This window comes from Gavia stellata, chromosome 15 (genome assembly GCF_030936135.1).
Source record: "Gavia stellata isolate bGavSte3 chromosome 15, bGavSte3.hap2, whole genome shotgun sequence".
NCBI classification, from domain to species: Eukaryota; Metazoa; Chordata; class Aves; order Gaviiformes; family Gaviidae; genus Gavia; species Gavia stellata.
Genome location: NC_082608.1, coordinates 3,031,297 through 3,053,828, shown reverse-complemented (window position 1 = coordinate 3,053,828; position 22,532 = coordinate 3,031,297). Strand labels below are relative to the sequence as shown.

Sequence of the window (22,532 nt, the reverse complement as noted above, 5' to 3'; positions counted from 1 at the left end):
TCCTTCATTTAACTTCCCAGCCCTTACCTGAACAAGGCTTATTATTAGACAAAACACCATAGATGTGCAGGAACAGAAAAGCTGCTGTTTTCACCCACGGTTTCGTTTTCATAATTTCCTGCTTTCAGGAGGGGAACCAGGAGCGCTGAGAGCTGCCGATTCCTTCAAGAGGGACTAGGAAACCCATTCATTCAGGTTTTGGAAACTTCAGCGAAATGGACTAAACAGTTCATAGTCTGGGTTCTCTCAAGTCAGGAAGAGGCCATGTAACTGTAAGAGGTTAAAAAGGCAAGCCAGAGGTGACCGTACCTCACCTGCTCTGGCTGGGCTCTAGCTCACCGACACACTTCTCCGTTCCAACAAGCTCCAGCGTTTCCAGTGGTCTTTTCACTCCCAAACTGAACACAGCCATCCCCAAGTCATCCTAATTGAGGGAAAGGGTTGTAATGTTTTAAAAATCCTCTTCTGCTGCCTCAGGCAGGAAGAGTTTCAGATTCCCTCTGCTATTTGTGCACCCGAGAGGCAAACCGAATCCAAGAGGAGCCAGGGGACAAAGCGCCTCTGTCCTTCAGATGCCTCCACACGAGGAGAGGCTTTATGAATAAGGTGCTCATCCACTTGTGATGCACCTTGGGCAGAAAAGGGAATCATTCCATCAACCCGCAGGTAAACCATGGAGTTATCTGATGGCTTTACCGACTGCTCTTTAAAGATGCCTTTCCAACTGAGCGGCTCTGACAGCAGAGCCTACAGTAGCTAAAAAAGATACCGTCTGCCATCAGGAACGCAGTATCGGAGTAACGCTCTTTGTCATTTATGCCAGTTTCAAAAGCTACCTCCCTTCCGCACTCCAGAGCATCTTCAGACCCACCACAGGGCACAATGTCGTTTTTATTAGGTGCTCTCTGATCTGTTTACGGTCAGATTTTATGAAATAAGGTTATAGTTGGTCCTTTTGCATGTAAACGCTTCTAAAGCAGACTGCAGGGCTCAAGTTATTAAGGCGGCAATCCTCTACATGATTTCAGTACATAACCACTGCTGTCATTCAGTATTAGATAGCTGAAGTTACACCACCAAAAATTTCAGCAGCTTCAGAAGAGGTTTTCAGGTGTAGCATGCAACATTCGTATTTTCCCCGCAGTACTTCACCGCATTTCCCCATTTCCTCAATTTCAACGTGCAAACTACCTTGTCTTCCTCCTCGCCCAAAGCAGCATGATTAGCAAGGTTTAACGGCCGCTATAAAAACGTGCCCATAAACGATGCTCTTCCACACGCGTATGCAACTGCTACAAGGCAACGAGATTAAAAGAATATTTCTTAGGGTTACTAAGTAGATAGATGCTCTCAGAGTAAGCAGGCTGTATCAGTTATTAAAACCCACAGGAGTTTTAGGGCAGGAAAACCCACATTTTCCTCAAGTTCTGCGCGCGCCGTGAATACTTCACCCGACAGCCCCTAAAGGCGGGGGGTGTCCGGGTTAGTTAAGTGACCACTGGATGTCACTGCTGCTTTAACCACGGACATCGCGGCAGCCTGGCACCGGCAGCAGGTTGGAAATTTACCCCAGAAAACACCCAACACGTCAGAAATAAATTTACAGCAACTTGTTTTCACTACACAGAAGTTTATTATGAAAGTTAAACATACAACACAAAAAGTAGCAAAAGCAATCTTGTAGCTTAAGGCAACTCTTACAGGAGATGAATTCAAGAAAGATGATGCAACTTCAGTTTAAATAGAAATCATGAAAAATATCAAATTGCATCAATAACTTAAAATGCACTTTAAAAAGTCTGCACTAACCAGCAGAGGGTAAGGGCTTGTGATCTTAATGCCAGCATTAAGATATCGAAAGCAGCAGAATGCTAAATGATGATAGGGAGAGTTCCGTATTTACACAAAGATAGCGACGTTAATATCCGATAGCATAATTTCCTGTGTACTTCTGGTTTAAAACCACTGTCTGAAACATTAGGAAAACCTTTTAAAATAAATCTTCAGACTATTCCATCAAAAATACACAGCTGGCAGAGAAGATCCAAGGCTAGGGATGCGTGCGGATGCGTGCCTGTGTGTGTCCCTTAAATAACTCATTGCAGAAACACTTTAGAAAAATTATTTCTTTGGGGGAAGAAGAGCAAGAAGAATACGTGGCCACAGAGTGAAAAAGGGTATCTTTCAGGTGAATCACATTTAAATTGAAGTATCAAAATATTTCTATTTGATGACATTCTCACAGTTTACAGTTATTGACATTTTTAAGTGAATGTTAAATAGTCTTATTATCAACATACAAAGATTTTCCTTCACATTGACATCTGCTTACATTTTTGCAAGACCTCTTTTGCATCAATTCTTTTGCTGTTAATGAGGAATGTAATTATCTTAATTATAGAATTTAAGAGAGATTTAACAGTTCTAACCATACAGAGTTCCTAACCTTCAAAATCATTCTTTAAATACTGAAATCAGATCACCTATTTTAAAAAGGTATTTAGCGACATTTTCATTAATCAGGCTGTACAGGAAGCACCACATTTTAACAAAGCCAAATGACGTCACATTTCCAATCAATTTTTTTCAAACAGTGGATGCAATGAAAACTTTGGAACAAGTCCATTCTCCACCACCCCAAATAAAACAAGGTAATTCACACAAATTAACTCATCCCAAATCTTACCCTGTTCGAAAATGCAATATATACTGCAATGTAGTCTTAATCTGCATAAGATTTAATAGACATGTCCTATGCCCAGTTTGAGATTTTCTGCACACAACCTCATCTCAACTTTTCACCATTCAGCACAACTTTACAAAAAGCCTAAGATATAAAATATACTTAAAGCAGCTATCTTAAACATGATTTAATACGTATCACCTTGGCAGCTGATCACTTCTGTTCCCAGTTTAACACGCTGTTGAATCTGATTGTAGAGTTGCAGTATCCCTTTTAAGAACTATTTAAAAAAATCCCTGAATAAAACAGAAGCCAGCCTGCGACTTCCTTTGAGTTTCAGTAAAGTACTATATACAGGGGTATAACAACCACCCAAACTCACTTGATACAGAATAAAATCTAAGACAGATACTGGGGCAGAATGCATTAATGCATGAAAAAATATATTTTAAGATTTTTATCGTTTAAAAAGTGGAACCAATGAATTGTTAGCAGTTAAAAGAATACTGCAACTGTAACATTTACAAACCCACACAGTTTGAAAACTGATTCCAACAGCTCTGATTCACTGGGTCTAGCTTGGAAATAATGCAAAATAATGTCAGCAGTTTTAAGAAGGTCTTGCAAATTTAGAAAAAAAGAAGACTGAAAGAAAGATAAGAATGCGTATCTAAAATAAAGCAGGAGCACAGTAAGGACAGTCAAAATTCCAAAAGCCCATATTAAAAAAATTAAGCTTGGAATGCATTGGCTTCCAGCAGTTTAACAAAAAAAACCACCAAAAAAGAAGTTTTAAATCTGTAATATCTTGACCTATTTTTAAGTGACAATTTTTATTACAGTTGAGAAAAATGGTTTTATAGCTGCATAAGTTTCCATTTCACTAAAATAGTGCCAACAAAAATAAGTTTGCATAGAAAAACAAAATTTCAAATTGCCACCAGCTACATGCTTAAAATGGGAAATGCAGGTATCGTAACATAAACATAGTGCAAACCATGGCAGTTCATGGTGATTCTGACTGCCGCAGGTCAGGAAACAGACCATAGTATACCCAGTTATCACAGTTTCTGGTCTTTTATTAAATCCTTTGCCAAGTAGAAGCAATGCATGTGTGCAGACCCATGGAACGCCTGCTGCTGTTGATTAACGTAGTTTGAGATCATCGCCACTTCCTAGGTTAGATCCAGGACTAGGGTCTTGTTGTCTTCTTGCCTGCGTTAATAAACACATATTTACAATCAAAAAATGACTTAGAAGTTATCAGTTTAGTTAATTTCTTCAGTGTATTAAGCACATGACTAAGACCATAACCAATTATAAAGGCAGAAACTTTACATTTCAAACAGTAACCAATTAATTAATTTTTAACATCAAAATCATTCTATTCCCCCCCCCGCCAATTCAATAATCCCCCCAAACTAACAGGAATCTTCAAGGAGGGCTGTGGGTCCAGCTGTCCGGCACCGTCCTCTCTCGGGAGGGGCACAGGGCTCTGGCTCTGGCTCTCCATCTAGCCTGGGGGCAGGCGAGGTTGGCACTCTGCAGAGCGGGCGCGCACAGACACACGTGTGCGCACAGACACAGACTGCCTCGGTGGCCCTCCTGCAGTCAGGCTGAAACGTTTCAACATCACCTCAACGATCAGCAAGAGACTTCCAGAATAGTTAGGTAACAATTTTGTGTCTCTTCTTCCAAAACACCTTTTTTTTCCTCCTGTTAAATTCCCTTCTGTTAACCTTTTCTGTAAACGTTTTCAGGATCAAGAATTTGGGGAGAAGGGCTACACCACCAGACAGCAGAGTATGTTACATCATTTCCAAATAAATCTCCCCTCAGTATTTTTATGTATTTTTATGTATTTTTATTTACTTTAGCCTCTTCTGGAATAAAGATATTCATAAGATGGTAACACACTAGCACAATTTAATCTATAGATGGACACACATTTTAACACTCCTTAAGAGTTGGGGTTTTACTGTTTTTTTTCTTTGGTGCCCCTGTAAAGTTAGAAATAATACAAACCTGAGAAAACACTGGTACTTACGATTGTGCCCCTGTACTAGAAAAAGTAACATAAGTTCTCCTTTAAATAAATAATTCTGTTAAACAGTTTGAGTTGACGGCAGTTTAAAGAGGAAATTAAGGATGGTCAGTCATAGTAATATCAGTCACAGTAAAAGACGCTGCTATCTTTCTCTACCTGTACACATGCAGACTGCTTTCAAGTAGCACACACAAATGCTGCAGGTAAATACTTAAAAACATTGATATACTTCAACTTTGAAGCAATATTTTGATTCTGGGAACATCTAGTATATGCTAGCTGGTTTTTTAAGACATTTTAGTATCGATGCTTTTATTTAACGTTTACAGAGTGACTAGCTGGCACCTTGGCTGGTACTTATCATGAGACCCAAATAGTACCACAGCCACATTCTCAGCTGGTGGAAGGCATGACTACACAAGCATTATTTGGTGTAGCTCCACTAGTTTCACCAGCTGCAATAACCTGCCACATTCAGTGCTTCACAAAAATGCTCACCAAAAAATGCAAAACAAGTGACCGCTTCCCTCCTTTGAGCAACTTCTCGTACGTTGTTGAAAGAGGCAGGAACAGACTTAACGCAGGCAGCTGCACCACTGAAATATGCAGTTTAAGCAATTGCCACGTTTCCACGATCACACTGAACACTACGAGTCCTTCAAGTAAACCGTGACTAACAGCAACACGAGTGCTGCTCTTAGGTGTTCCCTGGGCTCTTCTGAGTCATACTTACTGACACAGAGGAAGCCTTCCCGCCAGCGCGGCAGTTACCCCAGCTCACAGCGCGCTGCTTGTTCGCTCCCATACGAAACAGCAAGCGAGCAGAGTCTGCCAGCTCCCAAAACCCTCTGGCGTGTACTGCCAACACCATTTTCTCTAATTTAGACTTCCTCCGTTCACTTCTTCCCCCCTTATCTACCATTCTTCTTGTCTGCCTAATCTTATGCTCCCAGTGCAATTGGTCAGCTTCACCCAAACAGAGAACCGTTGCTTCCTTCTCCTATTTAAATACGGATTTAAAGTCACGTTTTCCTTTCACGTGCAATGATCCCGTTTTGATGCACGCTGAGTTCATTCAATAAATCCCTCTAGTAATCAGCATGTTTCCAGAGAAGACAATTCCCTCTTGCACTTTCTTTAGTGGTCGTATTGCCATTACTTTTTTTTGGAAACACCCTCACTGTTTTAAATATCACAATTGCTACCTACTACGTTTATGTGTGCAGTATTGTTGTTGGCTGCATTTTAGATATTTAGGGGTGAGATGATCTTCTCGCTCTGTTCTATCTGCACTGGTCGTACTCTGACCGAAGGAAACAATGCGCAGAAGAACTCTGAACATGACAACCAACATCACTGCTGGTACACAAACCCACAGATTTCTCGGTAATCTTTCTGAGGAATCGCGTTAAAACAGCTGTAATCACATTCAGCGCTGAAGATTTCAAGCACTAAAGGGTGTATTCCTTTCAGTCCCTGAAGCAATTTTTGCAAACTGCCCTCTTTGTAGAGATGCAGAATATTGGGAGATGGTGTTTAATTGAGATTTTCCCATTATCTCCAAAAGCCAAATCATTCACCTTTGACTATCAAGATCACTGTGGAAAAGTTAATGAGGGAAAGCCCACACTTTTTTTCCTTCAACAGAAAAGTGAAAACTGTGCTGTAAAGATTTTTCTTAATACAAAATGGTTGTTCAACAAGTCTAAATAGATACTTCCACACTAATTTAAGAGTTGTACTAAGATTAACAAAAGGCTAACAGTTCCACTTTGCATACTGTTCTCCTATTGAACAGACTGTAACAAGATTTCTTCTGGTTTTAACTGCTGCCTCTTTCTTCTAAAAGGAAACAAAGGCATGCACTGTCTTTAAGAATTACCAAAATCTTACTTATACCGATCTAGTTACCAATTTTGTACTCTATAAACATTTTTACACTTAACTAGAAAAAAACCAGCAAGTTAATTGCTGCTACACTACTGCTCAAAAAGCAACAGTTTCTTCTTCAGAAAACAAGTCATATGCACAGCAATTTTATTGTCAAGTTTCAGTGAAGACTCCAAGGTACGGGCATATGGTTGCATTTATGCTTTGCCTAAAGCAGCCTTTTCTTTCAAAACATATGAAAGAATTCACATGATTCATGACCTCATTGCTACTTGTAGAGTTTGCAGAAGCCACTACTGAACAACTACCAGATTTGCCCTTTCAAGTGATATGCAAAAGGCATGACAAATTACCCTCAAATGTACCGAAAGCAGTCATTACAATATCTTACACTAGTATATGTGGATAAAGGTGTAATTTTGCATTTCAGTAAGTGGGGATTTACGCAAGCTACTGCAACATGTTGGAATGACAGCTCCGTCTCACTCAGACACCCGCCTTTACTTGTGCTACACTACTATGCAAGAACACGTCTATGTGGAACGCGCTTATTCTATCAGTCACCATCCCGCCAAGGCGCACGTGCACAGTATGTAACAACTACAACTGTGCTTTACGTGCCAAAAAAAAGGTAAAAGCACCATATAAATATCTATTTAAAAAATAAAACACACACGTAAAAGACAGGAGAAGTCACCTTGTGTGTAGACAGCAAGCACGCTGGAGAGCATCAGGCATTGGGTGATATTTTTGTCCAGACAATGGGCAAAATACAACTTTCCTAAGAAAAGCCACAAGATCCTTAACACTCACTTGCAGGAGTGTGACTACCAGTATAGCAGCATCTGGTAGTTCTCCTAGGTCTGTAACAGGAAGCTAGAAGTTCCCTTTCACAGATGTAAAAATGGCAATTTCCAGAATTCTCTCAATTTGGGGGTCTCATACTCTCGGCATAGCTAATCAACCCTCTGAATTGCAGTATTTGCTGTAATTTTTGAAATGCATACCTTATGATGCCATGCAGAAGCATCAGAATTACTCTCAGTGAATAATGAGCTCAGCTTCTCAAAGATTAAGGAGACTTGTTTCAATTAAGAAAGCTGCATCCATCTTTGCCATTGGGAAATGGAATACTCTGCCATGAGTCATGCATAATGAGTCATGAGAAAACAGTAGTTATTCATCTTACCTAAGCATATTTCATTTTTCAGTCAAATGCTGACTTTTAGTTTGAAGGAGCACTACTTCCAACGTTATTCATCTACTATTTAGTGACAGGATCACAAATATTTGCTTGCAAGAAAAACTTGTAAATAGTACACAGACCCCACCACAGTTGTAATTTTCTTAAAAATTAATGCATTTTAACCAACACGGCTGGTTTCCTTCCAAATACCCTGAAAATGAACAGCAATGGACACATAGGGACTTTCAATACCCAAAAATACTTCGCACTCGGCTTTCAGCACATGAAGCCATGCAAATCTTCTGCAATACGGAAGGAATTATAACTGGCCACAAGCCATTTAAAACTTCTAACGTTGGAGACGGTATGATGACCAACTGAAAGAACTGCAGGAACATATCTGGCAAAAAACATTTCAAAGCCTCCTGTAACATGCTATTCTAGATTTATTCACGCTGAACTCAATGCTGATAACATAGGAATCACAGAATCACAGAATCACTACGGTTGGAAAAGACCTTTAAGATCATCAAGTCCAACCTGGAAAAAAAAAAAACCCACCCACACAATTAGGGATAATAACATATTAAGATAACAAACAAGAAAAAAGTTACTAACAGAATAATTTTGACTTGAGGGTAAACAAATGCAAAAAGTACCCCCTGCAATACTCTTACACCCATTCTCTCTTCAACCCTGTTATCTCCGAGCTTTCCCCAAGCTTAAATACAGGCTAACTGGTACGGGCTAGAAGTCATATCAAGAGAATGATGCAGTAATATCTGTATTGTATTAATTTTCTTCTTAATAAATTAGATAGCTTGAAGTCATCAAATCATTTAGAATTGTGACTCTTCTGGAAAAGGACTGTGTTGGAGCATTTACATCTGGTACTGGGGCACTTAAGTAAAACAGATCTAAGAATAATAGCAATTAAGGAAGGTGGCACACAAGCAGTTCCTCCAGCCGCCAAGGGAGCCAGACACCCTCCTCCTCCTCCAGCCACTCAATCCTGACCCATGCTGCAGTTGATCGTGCTTTCGAAAGTGCTAATAAAACTCCTTAAGCTGGCTTTGAGAAAGCATCTCTAACTACCTCCTTGCTGTGCAGGTTCAGAGGCCTCTGACATACCTAAGGAAACCAACTCCTTTTACCACAGGAGTTCATCAGGAAAAGATAATGCAGTCCCACCGTGTGGTTTACACGATAGCTCTGAGAAAGCAGAACTGGGGAAGTTGGAGATAAATTTAGTAAGGATGGACAGGGTTGCCATGAAGATGGCCCTCCCTTTCAATGAATCGCTTAAAAAAACCCCAGCAGACAAAATTGGGACCTCTGAATACCAGGCAGTGAAGTCACAAGCACAGCAATATGCACTGCATATGTAACTTGGGACACTGGTGAAGGAGGGAAGGAAGAGGGAGATAATTTGAGGAAGGGCTGTCCCAAAGAGTAGCCAAAGTGAAGTCGCTCCATGGACAACTCCACTGCAATTCTTTAATTGCATTCTGGCAACCCCACACTGCTGAAACAGACAGAGCAGATGCATTATGTGCCTTGGCGTCTGTCATCTATAATTTACTAAATAAGTGAAAAATCAGGCTATGTTATGAAAAACTAAACAGTGAACATTTGGATTCTCTTAGAAGGACTGTCAACCTCCTGAAAAGGATTAAAAAAAAAAAAACCCAAACCCTGAGAACACATTGCAGATACTTTTCTAAAAAGCATACAGCCGCAGGACAAAAAAAAAACCCTAATAAAAAAACAAAAAAAACAAAACACAAACAACCCAGCCTGAAATAAAGAGAGCAATACTCAGAAAAATGACCAGCTACAATTAAGCACACCTCCACATTAGTCCTGCTAACTGAGGCAGGCCCACATCAAGAAAAGCAACAAACTGAAAGCTCTTCTCTGAACTGCTGGTCAATAACAGCCTCTCCCGCAGAGATGTGAACACAGTTAAAACGCTGGCCATGCCTCCACTTCAGTGACCCTTACTCAATACAAGAGTAGGGGTGGGGAAACTCAGCCTTCTCAGAATGAAAGTCAGCAAACCCAGGCCTACTACAACGTAGTAAGAATGACGGCTTATATATAACAGAACTTCTTTGGTCCCAGTTAGAGCCTGATGAAGCACCCTGTATGCGTTCAGGTTTCTGGGAGGCTTGAAAAGAGACTCTCCCTCTCAATCTCCATTTCTCAGAACATAAGCTGCTGGCAGTCAGTAGGGGAAATGATTTTTACCACATTCCTAGCAGGTGTAGCTATCGGCATGAGACTTTGTAGCCTAGATCCAGCCTCTGGAATTGCTTTGTTTGCTGGCTGGAACATCCATTTTGCAATCACCTCTCCTTTTCACTTGAACCTGGGAAGAAGTAGCCTTGATCTTTCTTAATTATAATGTCAAGCACCACTTAGATTATGGAAATAATGGAAAAGTCTCTCAAATTTGATAAGAGAACTGGATGTTAGACTACAGTCCTTGTAGAGCGAGTAATGTTATAAACTCCATACCCGATGCTCTTTTTTATTCCTACATCCATTTTCATTGCCTTTTAAGCTCACTGGAAGTCAAAATAAACAATATTCTTGACAAAGGCCATAGATAAAAATCATTTAGTGCATGTCTCCATCAAGATATCATGTCAAGCTTCAAATGATCTACTTCCTAGAAACAGGGTACTCTTCACTAAGAACACCCATCAATTGCGTTATATGCTGAGGCTGCTCTCCCACCACCAGCCGCTCGAGAGCTATCGAGCAGGACCAGGCCAAGCAGCATAATTGGCTTAGCAGTTCTGATGCGCTCTCTTGCCCGAAACCTTTGCAAGGCTTGCGTCTTTGTTTAAAAGCTCTCATGAAGCTACATCTGCTACATCGCATTGGTAACTGGACTAAAGTGACAGCAAGCCAAGGAAGGTCAGAGCATGGCAAAAGCATAGCTCTTAAGAGCTTCAAGTACAGACCAACATTTTTACTTCTGTATGAAAACTTCTCCAAGTGAAAAAAGCTTGAAATGCTCCCTTTTAGAAAGTATTGTTTGAAGGCTGGTATAAAGGTTATTAATTTATAATTAATATTGATTGCCTCCAGACAGTATTCCTCTGTTGCTCAGCCCCTTTCTAACCTTCATTGACTAAAAGAAGACGCTTATATTACAGTATTCCCTGATTTGCAAGATTGATCTCCTCTGTACTACAGTCTGCATTGATTCTGTACAGCACAAATTGTTTTTCTGATATATGCATTCCACAGCACTTTTACACAAATACCAGCTATTTAAAAGTTCTTGTGAAACAATCTAGTCATAACGTTACTGGCCTACTTGGACTGTACTCGCATTGTGGAACCTTTTGAGGCAACGCATATTCACACACATACTTTAATGCTTTTTTCTAAATTATGTTGCATTCATCCTGAATATAAACAAATCACACATATATATGCTCAAACACACACACAGGCATATACCAAGTCTGCACTAGCCACTGCATATGAAGAATTATCAGTTTGGGTTTCTTTCACATCCAAAAAGTTGTATTAAGGGTTATACTATTTTTACATCATGGTCAGTTTGGAGAGTACATACAGTAAATAGTAATTAAATTCATTCCATATTAATTTTTGAGGCAAAAAACCTTAAAAGTCAGAGAGTTTGATGAGGAAAAAAAAATCATCTTACTGGAATATTGTATTTTCTTCTGAAGCAAGTTATACTTGATAAAAATACTTATAATTAGTTAGGGCATTTATTTACACTAGTAGTTTAATCTTAAATTTCTTTTTTAAGGAAGAAAGGAGAATAACTTCACTGCCTAGAACCTCGGAAGAACAGGAAAGTTAGTCCTACTACTTGATTTTGTTTCAATTGTGAACTGTTTACATTTCTGTAGCAAAATCCTGTTTTCTAAGAGTTCACAACTTCAGCACAATTGAATGAAACACATCTCTCCCATTTCAACTCATAATTCCCAACAGCCAGCAAAAATGTGTAGAAACCTAGGGCAGGACTGAGGATTTAGAATTTAGGTAAATTTTCCCTCCAGCAATTTTTAAAGTGTGGGGTTGGTGGGGTTTTTTGGTGCATTGTATTGAGAAGGATTTCTAGCAGAAGAAACAAAAGTTTCAATCCAGGGTTTTTCTCCAGCAAAATGAAGGTTTTTAAAATGGGAATTTCATGCAGTTTCCTAAAATGGCTCTGTTTAGCCATTAATATAATTTATATTTAGCACAAGACCACAACAGACAGATTGCTGGACTAGACTGTTTCAGGGAAGAGCAAACCACTCTGCCTCTTTACTCACGGTGTTGCTAAAATAAAAGAGCATGGCAGTAACATGGGAAATGAACACAAAAGAGAAAAATAGGACCTTTCAAAAATGCTGGTTGAACAAATTGCGTTGGAAAACTGAGAAGAGATCCAACTCACCCCTAGGTAAAGCTATCAGTAGAACATCTTTAGCTAAGTTCAAGTGTAATGGAGTAGAACAAGCAGTGCACTTCAAACAGACCACTTCAGTTTTGAAGTTACAGTTTGCCTACACAAAACAAACGTGCACACAGCAACACACAAGATAGCCTTTTCTCTTTATCCACCCCCTTGCTGAAAATCCACTGCTTTGTTCCTTCTGCTCCAGTGCAGAGCTGGCAGGAGGCACCTACTTGCTGCTCTTCTGGACTGAACAATGGCCATCACTTTCAACTTATTCTAATTTCACCAATTGGGGGCTGTTTAATTCTCTCAAAGTCATTCTGGACAGCGTAATGCATTTTGCATCATGCTACTATGGTCAGAACTTGGAATAAGAAGCAAAAGATTTTATTGGAAGATTCAAGCATGTCTAGACAGCGACCTCACAGTAATTTCTGCAGAACATTACTTCTCCTGTCACTGAACTCTGGTCATTCATACTGAAACCATACCAAACAGAAGAGAACACTAGTACTGACTCTCCTGACCAAGACACAAGGGGATAAAGAGATAGTGAAAATTAAGCATTAGCCTCACCGATATCCCTTTCAGTCTCCTCACTCTCTTTTATCAGTTTGGCAAAGGGAAATGTACAAATATTTCAAGTTCCTAAGTTCATACAGCCACTCAATGGCATGAGTTCCAGAACATACCCCCAAAGTAATGGCCTTGGACCAAGCTCCCCGTGGTGTGGTACCTGTTCATGGAAAGAGAACCTTGCTTTCGACTGGTATGAAGCCATTCAACAGTGAAAGTTTGCCAAGTAGCTCAGTGCTCCTGAACTTACGAAGCTTCATACAATCATTTATTTTCACAATAGTTTTTAACTGAGGATAACGTCTTTCTCCATGTGTATCATTAAACATTTACTGTCTCAGCATTCCAACGTGTTTGTAAAAGTGAAAGCCATTGGAATACATTATTTATCTTTAAGGCATTAATTAAAAGCACTCACTGACTTAAAAAGCATCTTTGAAACAAAAGAATCCTGAACAGCGAGGCAGGATTTGCGGTATCTGATGTGACCACGCTACATAAGTTGATAGAAAAACCCAAAAGCGTCTTGTATTCAAAACTGAAACTATGTTTAAAATATAACAGAATGCAGTTCAACTCAGAGGCACTTAAAAACTTCAATGAAAATTCTTAGATCCACTCACACCCTATTTACATTAGAGGAATGCTGTAATTGCACAAAGATATGATCAATTCTGGAAATTCAAGCACAACCTACCAACCACTACTGATTCTGCCCCCAGATGCAAAGAATATGTTCATTAAAATAAAGATCTGTTGCACCAATGAAGTCATCAATGAAAGGGATACTATGTGATGAAAGGAAGGCAAACAGACCTGACAGCACTCTGAGGGTTTTTTGTTGGTGTTTTTTGTTGTTTGTTTGGGGATTTTGGTTTTTTTTTGGGTTTTTTTTTTTTTTTTTTTTTTAAATTGGTTGGTTGTTTTTTTAGGATACTTAAAAACGACCATTAGTATAGCAATTATTCCTAAATTGTTACTGCACTTGCTATTTCCCCCCCCTTCAAAGCATCACCATTCTAATATCCAACTGCCGCATACAAGCCATTTTAACTGTTTTCAACCACCTTTGCTGATCACTCCTAGGCAAGGATATACCACTTTGTTTTAAAAGTCTACAGAGAGACTTAGAATAGGGAATCTTTTCTACACAGAAAGCTGTATAAATAAAGAACTGAATCTGATCATTTTCAGATGCCTGCCAGGCTTTGGACGGATAAATGTTTCCAAAGAGCTGGCGCCTCTGTTTTGGGTAGGAGTGGGTGGAATATTGCAGGATTCCCCTTCCCTCCCCCACTGAAGCAGAATCTGGTCTCTATTAAAGGCATTTCAGCTGGAATTCTACTGTCTGAAATATACTGATTTTATACAGTGTTGCAACTCCTAAAACAATCATTAACACTGATGAGATCCTGTTCCAGGTCTGGCAATTCCGAGTTTTACTGGCCATGCCAAGCTTAGAAGGAAAGAAAAATTTTAAGTTTTTGTAATAATGAAAGGTGTATGGATATCATATTAAAAACATTACACTGAGGGGATCTTCATTTGTGTGTAGTGTTAACATACATAAAAATTCACTCAGCACACTTAGAATCCACCTTTTCTAGACGCCCTATAAAAACCTTCAAGTACCATCTCTGTAGTGCAACCAAAGCTACAATTTGTTCTGTTGAAATTACACAAACAGTACACAATACAGTTTGGACTAACGTCTTTATAGCTGCCAGCAATGCAACTGTCAGAAGGGTACAATTGACAAACCCTATTTCCAAGCTGACCGAGTGTGTGAGCATTGGAAAATTCGACACAGGCCATAAATACAACAAACATGGGAATGCACATTTATGCATTACTTTCTACTGAGAATTCTGTACGATGATCATGAGCACCTTACGTAAACACTTACTGATTAAAGTTCATTTGATTCTGCCCAAATGCTGCATTAGAATACAACTGAAGTGAAAGTCAGGGAAACAATGATGGTTTGGAAAACTGATTCCTCCTTAGGAATGCACTGTAAGTCTATCTCTGCTCTCTCCCCTGCCCCACCCCAAAAGATCCCGATTTTTATACAGTTCTAAGATCCACAGTGCAAAAGCGCATCTGTAAACATTCTAGATATGTGGCCAGGACATCTTCCCCCAAACACATAAATGAAAACTGAAATGTAAAAACCAATTACAGAACTACAAGTAATTGAGGCAGAGATCTCTTGGTTATGCATTAAACATGTACAGTAAAATAAATAAAAAAAAGCATGCATAACAAAATGTATTGCGATTATTACAAACCTGTATTTGATATCACATAAGTTTGAAATACCTTTTGACAATGTTTTTCATTCTGCTTAAACACATTTCAAATCAGTTATTTTTCCTTTTCTTCCTTTCTGTAGGTGATCTATGCCAGTGGCTTTAGAGCTGGGATGATGACTATTGTTGTTTTAAGAGAAAATGGGTACTGGCAGCTAATAAGGACATCATTTACTAACAACTGCCTGGTGCCTTATTAAAAGCAAGTCTTTTCAGAAGTTATTGAATCCAGCTCCTGCAGCTGGCCAGGGATGTTGCTTTTTGCGTCTCGGTGTCACAAGTTTTGATGTCTGCCATGAAGCCCCAGACACTCGCTATTACCTCAATCTCACTGTTAATTGAAAGAGTTTTTGCACATCCTAGCTGCAAATTTTCCTACACTTGGAGGAAAGAATAAGTCTCACAGAAGTCCGGAAGTTATTTCAGGAAGCCTCATTCTTTTTTAACCTTCAGCATTCAGTAAGCACACTGCTGCTTGTCTGTAGTAACAGGAGTAGGGAAGAAGGGCACAGTAAAGGAAAACAAGAAAAGCTTGAAGTAAATTGAGGTCAAGGACATATGGCCGAGCTTAAGTTCCTACCATGATGTTAAAATTAAGGCAGGCTGCCACAGATCTTCATGAAGAGTTTTTAAGTTAATTCTACCTTCCTTTTGAACTGAACTTACAAGCAGGTTCCAGCTATGCTGTGACAGCGACAGAATGATTCAGGTAACCTAGCTGTTGCTCCAAGGATCCAGTGGTAGTGAGGCCTCCAAGGCAAGGATTTTACCTTTGCTACAGCTGATATCTGACCTGGCTACATCAGTGTTTGCAAGGACATGCACACCAGCCATCCCTTCAAAGTGGGAGATATTATTCTCTGCATCCGCCTTGTCCCATGGCAGACCATTCTCACACTCAGCATCTTCCAGTTGTACTTGGAAGGGAAGAAAGACTGTCTAATCATCTCAATTATCAGTAAGGATGCCAGAAGAAAAGTAGCTTGGTAATAATAATCAAATTCTCTAAAAACCTGAGAAGCAGCAGATTGTTCACATTTGATTATAGTAAAGTCAGGCTGTACTGATGAAGCAGAGTTAATAAGGGAAAGAAATTCAGAGTGTTTCTGTTTTCTCCCTATTCTCTGCCCGACCTACAGCCTGCCTTAACTTGCCAACTCTCCTTATGCATTACTCGTCCTCTTACAGCTCTTGCCTTTCTGACATCTCAGAGCAGCTGGTTTCCATTCCCTTTTCTGGCTCCTCTTTTCTTGATCCCAGTAATTTCTTCTCTCATCAAGAAAGAACAAGATTCAAGACTGTGGGGCCCTAAAGAAGCAAAGAACAAGATAGGGGGAACTACGCCAGTGACATAGAGGAGTAAGACTCCCCGCCAGTAAGAAAAAGGTGTGGGGAAAATAAAACTAGCCTGTACAAGAAAGCAAACTGTGGCATCTGATTAAATTCACTGGTAACATTTCCCACAGCGTGGGACAGATAGCGAGCTACAAAACTATGTGCCCCCAGCTCCCAAAGCCTCTCCTGTGAAATGCATGCGGCAAAAGATCCCTCTCTCTGCTACTAAAGCATTAGTTGAGAGAGAGATGGCAGCTCTGTGAACAAATGTATCCTTACAGCTTAAGTACCCACAGAAAAGGCCATCTACAGAAAGGAAAAAAGGATAAAATCAGAGAATTCTTATCAAAACTTCAAAAACTTGAAATTCATTTTACAGGAGTTAAAAACAGTGCATTTAGCAATTTTATATGACAACATCGAACAGCAAACAGAAAACACACAACATTGTACAAACAGACAAATAAATGGAAACAATCTAAAGTTTTGGGAAAGTACTAACCAGTTACTGACAGCAGCTGTGAAACCCTCACCTCCATTTCCTCCCGATGAGACCTGTCTCTATCCTCGAATTCACGAGTTCTTCGCCGAGCTTCTTCAAAGGCTTGTTGTGCCAATGCATCCTCCTGCTACCAAACCAGATGACACAGAGTGACACAAAAGGCTACCCTCATTTCTACCAGATTACATTTCTTTTGAATATTAGGGATCACTTGGCAGACAAGTATGTCCTACAGAATCTGCTAGAACACAGATGAGTTCCAGCAAATGCCAATATAAGTTAATGAAATAATACTCACCTTCATCACTGCAGTAGAGATAACCAAAGCTGCAATGCAGCTACTACTAAAATACCTTTTCAAAGAACTGCTTTTTCAAAAGTAGTTTAAAATGCTGCTGTTTTTTTTAAAAGCTATGAATTATCAAATGTTATTTGAAGGAGGCAATACGTTTTATTCTCCTTATAAAAGTCATTTCGAAGACAGTATTCACAGGTACATTTAGATAGAGTTCACTAGCATCATTATATAAATACTGGTAATTTAATCCTCTATGATTTAAAAAAAAGTATTATCTAAGTTACAAATCAAATAAATCCTCCATTTTACCAAAAGCTGCTGGAGGTGCATCAGTATGGACATTCGGAATCCTTATGTATCATTTAAATTTAGATGCATAAGAAAGTGCAAAGCAGGACTTGCTCCTCCACTAATTCGTACACATTCACATACAATGCAGAAGAAACCTGCAGGTTTGACAGCCCTGTTGTTGATTTTATTTTCAACAATGGCTTATGCACAGGAATAGATTTAATAAATTAATGCTCAAAAAATCCATTGGATCATATTTTGTTAGAAAAGGTTTTAAATAAAGTGTTATTAATTTTTAAGACATTATTAATAGGGTCACAAATTATTTCTCTTAAAAGAGACCTTTTAGCACATATTTTGCTCAGAATGAAAATAGGTGGCTCTGTTCCCCACCAGACTCTTCAAACATTCAGAATGGAGAAGTCTAAAGAGGTTCCACAAAACAGTGAGGGATAACCTGTATTGGTTCTCCCTCCTCCTAACTCCTCAGCTATAATTACTACTAACTCTGCTTATGATTCTCACTTAGACACAAATGTTACTTTCAAGTCAATAGATTAAAAAAAAAATCCTAACCTTGACTGTTAGGGGACATAAACATGTTGAGAACCCAACTAAATTTTAATATACCAAGGGATTAAGTGCATAAATTTTTTAATTTAAGATAAAGCAGCTCTAGTCTGAGAGAATGTTAAATTGCTTTTTTTGCCATCGGCACAATCGTGCACCCTGAAGCTACTTTGTGAAATGATGTGAATGAGTGCCCCTCGTGGCCTAGCACAGTTAAATACAAACATCTGTCAGTCAGTAACTCTGCACAGCCAGGTCCCCAGAAAGCTATGTTGAAAAGCAATGTTTAAAGCTGCCAGTAAGATAACATTTTAACACTACTTACTATTTTTAAAAGTAGAATTTGGCCCTTTATAGCTATATCTCAATGCTCATGCAAAGCGTAGCAACTAAGGTCAGACAGTGGGAAGTAAGTTTGTTCTTAATAATGCAGAAGGACAGAGATAGAATAGATACGCTTGTCTCCCAGATGACTGCAGAAAAGCTGCCTCATTTCTAATTTACAAAAGCTATGTAAACCTTTATTACCCTCTTTTTTTAAACAGACTTAAATGAAAGTAGATTTTTTTTTTTAATAAAATATTTTTGCATTTTTACCATAATTTAAAGTGGTCATGAAAGAAAAGGCTAACATATAGCCTCAGCCAGAATATTTTAAAGAAATAGTCACAACCAAAAGAAACTAAATTAGGAATTCACAGGAGAAGAATCAGTATGTTGACATCCAGAACGAATACATGTTGACAGCTGAAACGCTGGTTTACTAACGTCTGAGAAAGGCGGGAAAAAAAGAGCATCAGAACATATGTTTTTAAGTAAAAAAAAAAAAATGCTCTATTCTTGGTGATATGTTATAACAGATATTAACAAATGTCTCAGGACCTCGTACAACAGGAGTTTAACAAACCTTTTTTCAAATGTCACCCAAATGTAGTAATTATAGCCTAGCACATTTGGCTTTATGAAATCCAATTGTTTATCCATCTTAGTTTTAATCACTAAAAATGCTCCTGGTAGGAATCTACTAAGAAAAAGAAGAATAAGCAAAACATGAGCCATGTCAACATGAGAACAGAACAAACCAAACCCCCCAATCCGGGGGGAAACAAAAAAGAAAAAAAGAGAGAAGCTTAAACACACCCCTACTCATGCACATACTGCCCCCCCCACCCCCAGCAGCCTGGTAGGAAAAGACTTGGTCAGAATAACCATTTATAACTACAGAATCCACATAGCAAGAATGTGCTATTACAGAAGAGATACAAAAATACTAAAGACACAGTCTTTTAATGACATTCAAGATAAATATCAAATCCAAGGGAACTTCAGCCCCAAATGGGGAAGACACTCAAAGACGTATGTAGAGCGTTGTGTGTGTTAGTTCACTGAAGTCTGAACGAGCAGCTGAATCAGGGCCTCCAGTAACAAAAAGTAAGACTGCTTAGTAGTAAGACATTAATAGGCTGTGAATTAATTAGAAAGAACACTAGCTTGAAAGTTACAACTAAAGTACTTTACTGTTATGCATGTGTTTTTTAATTCCTAGAATATTTTTTGACCTGGTGAAGGATAGTATCATTTCCAAAGTGTGACAGCAGAGAAAAATTGTATCTGATCCCAGTATTAGTTAGTAAGGAATGGTAAGAGATAGGAAAATTCAAGAGCGTTACATTTGTATAAGGCAAGCCTTCCAGAAAATGGGAGTAAGGGGTGTGTATGGGGGTGTGTGTGAATGTCAGTAAGACCTCTTCTTAAAACAGAGAGTGGGTACCACAGGCACTACACTGCACAGTATGAGGCACTTTGATCCCAAAGTAACACTGATGTCAGAATGGGTTTAAAGTCAGCCGTTAGGTCAATTTCCACTAGCAACATTAAAAACAGTTTTAAAAAAGGAAGCAAAATGACAGATGCAGGAAAAAGGAAACTGAAGAATGTATAAGATTGCCCATATCATATACAATACTAACAAGTACATACATAAAAAACACAATGCAACATCAAGGGTGCAGCTCCTTCTGCGTCTGCCCAGTGCCTTACGCCACCAGTAACTCTTAGGTACTACTACTACTGCAGCAAATAAGATGACCAATGTCCTCCTCGTAATTACTGAGAAGCACAAACTGAAAACAAATCACAGGCCTCTAAGCAAGTGCAAACATATCTCTAGATCCACACTGGGTAGTACCTCCAGCTCAGCACCCTGTACTCAAAACTCGAGAAAGCACCGACACCTGAGAGCGTCCATACGTTCCCTCACAAACCACATGCTCAGTGCACAAACACTTTCTGAAGACAGCAAAAAGGAATTCTTAAGTGTAGTTAAGACAGCGTATGCACATTGGGAAACTAATATAATCCAACAGCACGCAAAAACATTTATCGGGAAATTAAAAAGAGAAAAACTGAACCCACAGGTGACCTGAGCACCCCCCTTTTTGGAAGGGTGCCCACTTTTTTCAGGAACTACCCAATTGCAGAAAAGAGTGACACTATCTCCTTCTGAGCACACATTCAAATCAGTCTCCTCTCAGTTCGGAAGTCATGTGACTTAGTGTTCTGTATCAAACTTAATCGTCATAGATCAAGAATCTTGGGATTTATCTTGCACAGTCCTCCGGGGTCTACGTTTGACCTTGCTTTGTAAGCCGTTATAGTCTAAAGGCCTTCTAACCAATGGAGTCTACAGCAGTTACTCTCCTTCCAAAGAATACACTGCTGCAACAGGAACTTAGCCAGCTCAAACGCCAACACCCAGCTTTGGAAGTAGTGAATGCCACAGCTAATAGTAGCATTCAAGTAAAAGTTTGGTTCCGTGGCTTTCCTGGTGGATTAACAAAAGGTGGCAGGACTACTCTCAGAATAGCATACCCTCTGTCTTTCTAGGCATCCGAAGAAAGCATGCAAGGCTGTCACTATTTCAAAGACACTGTTCTGACACAAAGTATTTCTATTTAACCCAGAACACAGTCACCGTAACAACATTTCATTAAGGTGCCAATTGGTTTTTTAACCCCTGGGGGGGCAACAAAGTGGAAGTAAAGGTAATTTGGAAAAGCAAACAGTTTGTATGAATTGTAAGTTTCTGCAAAAATCAACCATATGTATAAAATACATGAGGTGTAACAAAAAAAGACAAAGGGAATCACCAGTGTCACATAGATCAGTTCGATTATTAAGATGAGAGAATTGGTTTGGGTCCCTGAGCTTAAGGGAACAAAAGGAAGGAGATAAAAGAAAGCTCCAATTTGATTATGCTATCAAGATGACAGAGTTACCATTTAAGAGACGTTGAACAATGGTTCAAGGTGAATTACTCAGGTTGCCAGAAAAGGTAAGGGATGTCATGACGGTCTTGGGTGAAAGAAGTCGTCTTCAGAGAGAAGTTAGGAGAAAATGGCTATATACAGGTACAGAGTAAATTATTAAGTATCATTTGCTGGAGTACCAATGCAGAACTTGAAGAGGAAAAAAAAACAGGTTGCAGGAAATTGCTCACACTTCTTTTCTCTGCATGCCTAACAAACCCTTGTATTCAGAAGCACTTTGGACCGTGCCTTCACATAGTGCTAACATTTCTAAATTATCAAACTACAGAAATGAACTGCTGAGTTCACCGTAAAATACAGATTGTAAGTCATAACTCTGGTAACTGGCGTTACTACATCCAATTTACTGTCCACTGCAGAGACAGGTGATCTGCGTGGAAGCCCACACAAACCTGGTGCTTTTAATATCAGTTAAGCATCTTTGTTACCAAGCTACGTCTCAAAAGCAAAGAAGGTCTGCCTCAAGTCTGACTAAATTAAGGAACCCTACAGCTGTGTAAGTGAAACTTATATACATGATATGCACTTAAGAAGTCATTTCCTCTGTGTTTATTCTTGTGCATGTCCAAAGATTCAGCTGCTAGACAGTCACTTTGGTGGTAGGAAGTAGGTAGATAGGAAAGAGGTTTCGCAAAAGCTGCTATACCTTAACAAAGCAGAAAGTCTACCACCGTTAAGAGAACAAATGGAAAAACCCTATTCACACCCCCCACGTGTAATAAAACAAAAAGCTACTTACAAAAACCACCTTAAAATAAACAGCTAGAATAGACTTGCCAGTTAAATTGTTTCAAGTTACAGAGGTAGCTTTTCAAATACTTTAAGATTTACTACTCTGTAGCATAGTAATCGTGCTAAGTCACCCACAAAATTGTAAACTACAGATGATTCCTGCCCCTAATATTTTGATCTAATTAAAACACTAGTTTAGCTACAACCACATATTTCTGAACTTCTATACTGTAAATTTGCTTTGGAATTTGTACTCAAAGTGAAGACAAAAACCAAGCAAATCAGAATGTGTGATCACTACCTGACGATGTGTTTCCTTCCAGAAGGATAAACAAATGTCTAA

General features: G+C 39.2%; 1 protein-coding gene across 3 annotated transcripts in view; it reads right to left on the bottom strand.

Moving 5' to 3' along the window:
* Positions 1 to 1,696: 1,696 nt before the first annotated feature.
* Positions 1,697 to 22,532, bottom strand: part of CBFB (core-binding factor subunit beta) — a 43,877-nt gene continuing 23,041 nt past the window's right edge. For all 3 annotated transcript variants that reach the window (XM_059824844.1, XM_059824846.1, XM_059824845.1), the window contains 2 exons: positions 17,001 to 17,096; positions 1,697 to 3,898 (listed from right to left, as the gene is read on the bottom strand). In XM_059824844.1, the coding sequence (XP_059680827.1) occupies positions 3,830 to 3,898; positions 17,001 to 17,096 (165 nt within the window). In that variant the 3' untranslated portion in view covers positions 1,697 to 3,829. The remainder of the gene's footprint in view (positions 3,899 to 17,000; positions 17,097 to 22,532) is intronic.